The sequence below is a fragment of the Musca domestica genome, unplaced genomic scaffold, assembly GCF_030504385.1.
Source record: "Musca domestica strain aabys unplaced genomic scaffold, Musca_domestica.polishedcontigs.V.1.1 17, whole genome shotgun sequence".
In the NCBI taxonomy this organism is placed as follows: domain Eukaryota; kingdom Metazoa; phylum Arthropoda; class Insecta; order Diptera; family Muscidae; genus Musca; species Musca domestica.
Window position 1 is genome coordinate 13,778,170 of NW_026712230.1, and position 8,346 is coordinate 13,786,515.

An 8,346-nucleotide genomic window follows, 5' to 3' on the forward strand; every position below is an offset into this window, starting at 1 on the left:
AATTCCACTTTCGGCTTTTTAGCTCTTTTGAGTCTATTTTCTTTCTATTGCAGTGTAAGTTCTTGCACTTTCTGGAATTTCAATGGCTTTACTCCCAGCTCATTTGTCAATATTTGCCGAATGGAATATTGCGATATGTTCAGCTCACGAAACATTTTTCGGCCACTGCGACGCGGGTTTCGATCAAGTCGCTTCTTTACTTTTCGAACCACTTCTGCTGATGTTGATATTTTCTTGCGTCCACTTACTTGACATCGTCGAGCAATGGTACGAGACACAAAAGATTTATTCACATTTAAATTCTGGAGTTCTCTAACAATAGCCACTTGTGGTCTTCCAGCCAAATATAAAGAAATCACACTATTACGCTTGAATTCCACCACGAAAAACTTTTTTTCTGGAAAATTCTCACCAAAATGCTTTGTAAACAACATAATGAGCTGTTACTGGAATAATTTTAACAGCTGTCGGACGAGTGGCTTAGAAATGACATCAGTCTGAATTTGGTTGCAGTTTGTCTTCTCACCCTGTAGGTAAGATTTGGACTTTTGACGTCTTACAGGACCTATAATAGAATTTTATAACAAATAATTTTGTAGAATATATATATATATATATATATATATATATATATATATATATATATATATATATATATATATATATATATATATATATATATATATATATTTATTTATTTTTTTTTAAATGTTTTCGTGGTATTTTTTCTAGAAGATATTTTAATTCATTTTAGTGATACATTTCTTGCAGCGCATCTCCGGAAATTGGCATTTGATGTTTTCTTTCTTATCGAAAATAGTTCCATTTGCAAATAACAAAAAAAAAAATAATAATGCGATAAGATGTTCTTTTTGCTGTTGCGGAAAAGTAAATATTTGTTAATAACGTTAAAAAGCTTTGTGTGCTATTATTTTTCACATGCCCTTACAGATTGAATGAATTTCATTCCACACTTAAATGGGTGGGGGACATAAAACACCTTAAATGCAATTCAAACAAAACGTGAAACCATTGACTGACTTGTCATATGGGCGGTTGGGAATATTTGTGGAATTTTAAATATTTTTTCCACTTCGTGATGGTATGCCAATTGTCCGTTCCATCGCCCCTCGACCGCCTATGGATCTTCTGCTTGCTCCATGTAACAATGAATACTGATGACAACCCCTCATCTTCCCTCAGAATATTCAATTTTGTTTGGTTAAGTATTGCATTTAGTAGTTTCATGTGCATGTGCATATGAATTTCATTTGATTTGATTTTTTTTTTTAATTTTTATTAACTATTAAAATAAGCAGGCAGCAAAAACAAAACAACAAATATTTTTGTTCACGACACAACAAAATTAAGCCAATGGAATTTACGACACGAAATCATCATCATCATCAGACAATAGCATTAACACTCACTCATCCCGATAGCCCAGCCAGCCAGCCAATTGAGTGGCCAGCATCTGCTGGTTTCGATATTAACTTTTTAATTTAATTATAGAAAAAATTTTTCAACATATTAACAACAAAATCTTTTAATTTTTTGTCTTTCTCTTTTATTTGCGATTTAAATATGTATATTTACAGTCACTTTTAATTATTGTTAGTTATTTTTCCTTTTTGTGTTTTGTTTAAATTAATCTCAACATTGAGGGAGTGTAGTTGTTATTGTGGTTATATGGTTGCTGAGAATTGCGCCAGTCACTCGATGCGATTAGTCTAATGAATATAAATTTGAAAAGAAGGAGGAACACAACGACTGATGTCTACAATTAATTAAAGATTCTAAAGAAGCTTCAGGTAGTAGTTCTACAGTAGAAGACGCTTGAGAATAGTTGTCAACAATTAATGGATGCTTTTTATGTGAATTTTTAATTGACACTGCAGTATAGAGCGTGTAGAGCGTTACGGCCATAGGAAATTTTCCAACATTTGTCATGAAAAAAACAAAAGATTGACAAGCGAGGATAAATATGGGGGATACATAATCTTTTATCGGTCTTCAAGATATTATAAGTTTTCTATGCATAAACAACTTCTTGTAGGTCTTGTTTGTAGAGAAAACATTTTGTAAGTCTTATAGTCATAGGTGACATCTTACAGAAGACCTTCCGTGGTATTCTAGACATAATTTTCGTTATACAATTCTAATAGAATCAGTCGGTATTGCCAACAGGCAATGTTCGATTAAATAAATTTCGACTTATGTAATGATTATTCAAATTGTTGACCCTCTATGGAATTTTGTTCGAAAGGAATGGGCCAATATTTTACATTTCGCATCGTACATAAATAAATATGATATAAATATTGCGAAGTGCCAAGTTTGGACTATATTCCTTCACTTTGTATGAGATATGTGATAATTTTTGGAAAAGAAGTATTCCATTTTCATACTTCATCTAAGACAGATAAAATGATTGGTATGGGCAATATTACAAGAAAATCGAATATGTATAACTAATTTTATACGAAATCGTAAATTTCATATTCATCTTAGGTTTCTGGTTGGGAGAAAATGTAGATATAGCAAGTTGTAAAGAATCGCTGACTTGTTTCGCAAGTTATGACATATGAAAGTATTAAAAATTGCGACCTTTTGTGGGTGAGATACCAGAAGGGGTTCGCAGACATATATCATCTTCACAACAGATCTTGTGTTAGCAACAATGTTTGCATGTGTGAAATTGGAGAGTGGGATGCTTATTTCGCTTTCTTTTAGCGTTTGCTTTTTTTCAAAATCTTGAACCATATGTGGGGAGGCACCAGAATAAATGGTGCGATCTGTACCATCTTCATAACAGATCTTATTTTGATGGAAAGATTGAGATGTACCACGTCTGAATGGAATCGGATGTTAATTCCGCTTTTTATGGGTTTTCATATACATTCAAAATTTTAACCCTTTGTGGGTAGGTATCAGAAGGAGTGGACAATCTTCACTACATATCTTATGTTAGTAGAAATCGGATGGTCATTTTGCGTTTATGAGCTTCGTGGTTATTTCAAATTTTGACCCGTTGTGGGGAAGGTACTAGAAGGAGTGGTCCGTTCAATCCGTTCTTCATACCAGACCTTGTGTTAGTAGAATTATTAAAATTTGCGAAAGCTGAAGATGATGATGATGAGAGATAGCTCAAATTTTATAATAGTAATGATAATTTAAAGTTTTTAACCTATGTGGGGAGTTATCAGAAGGAGTGGTCCGATATCGACCATCTTCACACCAGATCTTGCTTAAGTAGAAGTTTTGGGATGTGTGAAATTTGAAAAGAATCGTAGGCTCATTTCGCGTTTAACGAGCTTCATGGTTATTCAAAATTTTAACCCTTTGTGGGTGAGGTACTTGATGGAGTGAGCCTATATTGTCCATTTAAGCACCTAACCTAGCACTGGCAAAAATATTGGGATGTGCCAAGTTTGCACAAAATAGAATTATCCCTTCTCTTACTATGGGGTAGATTATTTTCTTCAAAAATTTTGCCCTTTTGTGAGAGGGTGGAGGCCCATCTCCGAACTCGATCTAAGTTTGATAATAATATTACGATGCACTAAGTTTGGACCAAATCGGAAGCTCGCTTCAAGAGTTATCGTGCTCACCAGCCAGACAAACAGACGGACGGAAGGACGGACATCGCTAGATCGACTCCAAATGTTCTGAAACGGATTTGGTCCAAAGAGACCTAAGGTCTAAAACCGTTATTTCAATGAGGCACGTTTTGGGCGTATCACAATCGTCTATCGTAGTAAGTATAAAAATCGCTTATCGTAGTAAGATGTTTTACATTCCTCCAGCATCCGGACCAGAGCATGTAATACTGACATTTGTGGAGTTTTCTTTGAAACGTTGGGATCCAGCAATTTTTTTTTTTAAATTAAGTGTTCCGCACACAAAATAGTTTTTTTGCAGACGAGGGTTTGATCTTCCACACAGAGGAGCATATGGTTTTATTCATTCTTGGTTTCATAGAAGAGCAAATGGTTTCCTTATAGAAAAACCAACATTTTGTCTTCATATGAAAGATTACATGATATTTTATAGGACTTCTGGTAACTAAAAAACACTTATTTGACCTCTTTACACAATTTGTTATCTGAAAGATACTACACTTTCTGTGTGTATATTAATATACTCAAAGCATAAGAGTTATATAAATATAATATGTGTAGATTATATTACATTGTTCAGTATATCTATAAAATATAGCGTTTAAAATTTATTGAGAAAGTAACCAAAATTTAACGTTTGTTTCTTTTCTTATTATTTCTAGATATAACTTACTCAATTCGAAACGTTGATCGTTTAGTCAGTCCACAGAATGGAGAAGACAGCGAAAATATCACAATTAAAGTTTTGGAACAAGCAGAACAACAACACAAGCAAGGACAAAGATAAGGATGCTGAGGTGACTGAAACTAAAAATGGTGCTAACAAAGAGGATTCGAAGGCAGGAAAACGTAACTGGTTGCACACACCCGAAGCCCTTATAAATGGTCATGTTGTCTATCTAGTCAAGGTAAGCTCCTCCTATATAAAAACATTTTAGACTTTCAACTAATCTTATCTTAATTTTTTTTTCCCGATTCCAGTTCTTTGGCAATGTCCCGGTTGACCAGCCCAAGGGCATTGAAGTCGTCAAGGATACCATACGCAAACTGCAATTTGCCCAACAAATGAAAAAAGCCGAAACGGGTACTCAAGAGAAATTCAAGAAAGTCGAAATCACTATTAGTGTAGATGGTGTAGCGGTGCAGGAGCCCCGCACCCAAAAGATTCTACATCAATTCCCATTGCACAATATCTCGTATTGTGCCGACGAGAAGGGTGTCAAGAAATTCTTTAGTTTTATTGCAAAAACTGTGAAACCAACATCGGGAGATAACACTTCGAACGGCCGTGGCAGTAGTCCCGATGGTTCAACACAATCCTCATCGACTGCCGAGGATACACACGAGTGTTTTGTGTTCATATCGAATAAGTTGGCATCGGATATCACATTGACCATTGGTCAGGCATTTGAATTGGCATTTAGGTGAGTTTTTGTTTTTAAGCTGTGAAGAGATGAGTCCTGTAAAAACTTGGGTTCCGTTTTATAAGCTAAGAAAGTTTCATAGAATCTCAGATGGAGTTCTGATAAATATGAGAATTATTAAAAGGAAAAAACCTGGAGATTTGCATAGGGCCTTCTCAAAGAAGAGCAGTTGGTCTTCCTTATGGATTCCTTATGTGGATTCCTTCAAAGAAAAAATTATAATATTTATAGAGGATCGGGCGATATTACTTATAGAAAACCAAATGTTCTTCTTCAACAAAAAATGTATCTTCCTTTAATAATAGAAAATGGCCTCCTTCATAGAAGACTGCATTTTTGCCTGTAAATTACAATCTTCATAGATTAATCTTCATTGAACAAACGGTTTTCTCATTTAAAAATACCGGAAGGTTTTTTTTCTTATAAATGCTTAGTTGATCTTCTCATAATAGTTCACTTCGTCTTCTGTGAAGGTTTTCTCAAAAAAGCCCTGTTGACCTTCTCGTAGAAGAACAGTTGGTATTCTCATAGAAGAACATTTAGTCTTCTTATAGAAGAACAATAGGTCTCCTCATAGAAGAACAGTTGGCCTTCTTATAGAAGAACATAAAAACCCATTTGTTTTTCTCGTAGAAGAACAATAGGTCTCCTCATAGAAGAACAGTTGGGCTTCTTATAGAAGAACATAAAAACCCATTTGTTTTTCTCATAGAAGACCAGTTGGTATTCTCATAGACACCCAGTAAGTCTTCTCATACAAACTCAGTTGGTCTTCTCATACAACACCAGTTGGCCCATTTATTCCAGACCGGTTGGTATTGTCATGGAATGAGACAGGTTTCTCTTATTAGCCCAGCTGCACAGCTCTACTGGAAGACTTTCTGGTCTCTTCTTTAAAGGTTTTCAAGTCCTCCATTGGAAACACTTCTAATACTTTAAATTTCGCACAATTTTTACATTACTAATGACTCTCGTTTCTTTCAATAATTTCAGAAAATATGTCAGCTCCACCGAAAAAACAGAATTGGGCAAGGCCCAGCAACAGATTGCCGATTTGGAGAAAACTGTAAATATCTACAAGAATCGGCTGAGAGATCTCTCTGCAAAATTGGCCAAATCAGATTTGGATGCCTATTTGTTTAAACAAAATATCAAAGATATTCTGGAAGTACCAGCACAGACCATTACCACAAATGGTGATGTATCCACTCAGAATCTTACCAATGGTTCGAATGGTCTAACAAATCACGACGATAAGACCCTGTTGATTGATACCAATTCGAATTCATCAAACTCCTTGAAATCATCGCTATTCTTACCCGCTGTACCGCCACGTAACAACAACAACGCCAACACCAAGTCCATGAATAATAATGCCCAAAAAATGGAAGAGCTATTATTGAATTCCGATTCGGATAGTGATTTTGATCCACGTGCAGAGGAGTCAACAGATGGCAATAGCACTGGTAGTGGTAAAAATATAAGCAATGATTTGTTTGGCTTCGAGCCATCCAATTCGTTTGGCCAACAATTGTTCTATAACAACAATGATAATAAATTCCATAATAACAATAACAACAACAACAATACCAGCATTATTAGTAATAACACATTCAGTGAATTGACCATAACACCACCATTGTGTAAGTAGTTAAAAATCGGATACCACCAAGGAATTAATTTTCAAATTTAATTTTGTTCCTTATTTTCAGTGGCTCCACCACCCAAAGTATCGGCCTCACGTCGCAGTACCTCGGTAACCAACAGCAACAATAGCACTTCACCAAATGCCATTAACAATTTATTGACCAATGGCAACATTACAACCAACAATAACAATCTTGCCGATCTTTTTGGTTCGGATCCCTTTGATACATCCAACACTGACACCCACCATCAAAGTATTTTCCCCCAGAAACTGAGTAAAATCTCTGTAGATGATTTCACTTTGGAAAGTTTGGATCCCCTAAGGAAATGATTTGTTGCTTCATGGAGAAACAAAATGAGAGCATGGTAGCCAGTTTGTTTTTTTGTTTGTAAAGTTAATCTACATTCAGGGAGAGATCGAACGATCGAACGATCCTCCCACAATATTGAGATGTGTAATGTTGTCAAATATATTCTAAACTATATAAATTGTATAATGAATAGCTTACTCCCACAGCGTCCCTATGATTTCCTAACCCCCAACCCCCACAATATCTCTTCTCTCATTTATCTCCTCCTCTCTAAATAATGTTTTGTTAATTTAAGTTACAACAAATGGAACTTTATTCGTATAATGTTAGTTATGTATTTATGTTGAATGTATGTGTGATTGGATACAAGTGATTATGAACCCTTACTCCGCACCACCTAAAACAGGAAAGAGAAATTCGTTTTGATCGGCCTTCTATTATAACCCCCCAGTATTTTAGAAGAACAAAAAATATAAGTGTGGAATGTTATCGAAAATCAAATTTAGCCCAATTTGAATATTGTATTTGTATTTTGTATAAAATAAATAATATAATTATAATAATATTAATCGTTTATTTGATAAATAAGAATAAATTTATAAAAAAATAAATATTCTTGACTCTGTATTTTTATACCCTACAACACTATGTGTTGGGGGTATTATAAGTTTGATTGGGCCAGAATTTATGTAACACATCGAAATATTGGTTTCCCATATAGGAAAGTATATTTAGATCTTCATAGCTCGCCGAGCTGAGTCGATCTAGCTATGTATGTCCGTCCGTCCGTCTGTTCGTCTGTCCATGTTAATTTGTAATCACGCTACAGGTCGCAATTATGGCCCGATCCTTACGAAATTTTGCACGAAGGTGGGGTTAGGGTCAGAATAGAAGCCTATTTCTTTTGGAGATGATCGCCAAATGTTTAGGGGTTGAAATAGACCAAATACTGAAAAATGTCGGATTTTGCTGTAGCTATATAGGTCGCAATTATAGACCAATCGACGCGGAATTTCGCATGTAGCTAGAGTTTAAGGCGGGGAAGAAGCCTACCAATATGGGTGGCCATCGGATAATATTTAGCGGGTAAAATAGACCATATCTTTTGTGTTGAAAAAATTAAGCCGTGAATTTTTTAAATCCCGGCGAAATCACAAAGTCATGACAAGTTTACTTCTGACCTTTACATTGATGTTAACATCCATGAAATCGGATATATAGCAAAATATGTGCGATATATATGTCTATCAAGGAAGATATGCTTGAAAGATCTCTTATATGTCGAGAACGGCTGAACTGATTTCGGCAGTTCTCATTAATTCGGAATGGCCTCTTGGCAGGAAA

General features: G+C 35.2%; 1 protein-coding gene across 2 annotated transcripts in view; it reads left to right on the forward strand.

Moving 5' to 3' along the window:
• LOC101894868 (PTB domain-containing adapter protein ced-6) overlaps nucleotides 1-7,613 on the forward strand; it is a 29,785-nt gene extending 22,172 nt beyond the window's left edge. For both annotated transcript variants that reach the window (XM_059120579.1, XM_059120578.1), the window contains exons 2-5: nucleotides 4,283-4,528; nucleotides 4,602-5,044; nucleotides 6,038-6,687; nucleotides 6,757-7,613. In XM_059120579.1, the coding sequence (XP_058976562.1) occupies nucleotides 4,331-4,528; nucleotides 4,602-5,044; nucleotides 6,038-6,687; nucleotides 6,757-7,022 (1,557 nt within the window). In that variant the 5' untranslated portion in view covers nucleotides 4,283-4,330 and the 3' untranslated portion in view covers nucleotides 7,023-7,613. The remainder of the gene's footprint in view (nucleotides 1-4,282; nucleotides 4,529-4,601; nucleotides 5,045-6,037; nucleotides 6,688-6,756) is intronic.
• The last annotated feature ends 733 nt before the right edge of the window (nucleotides 7,614-8,346 follow it).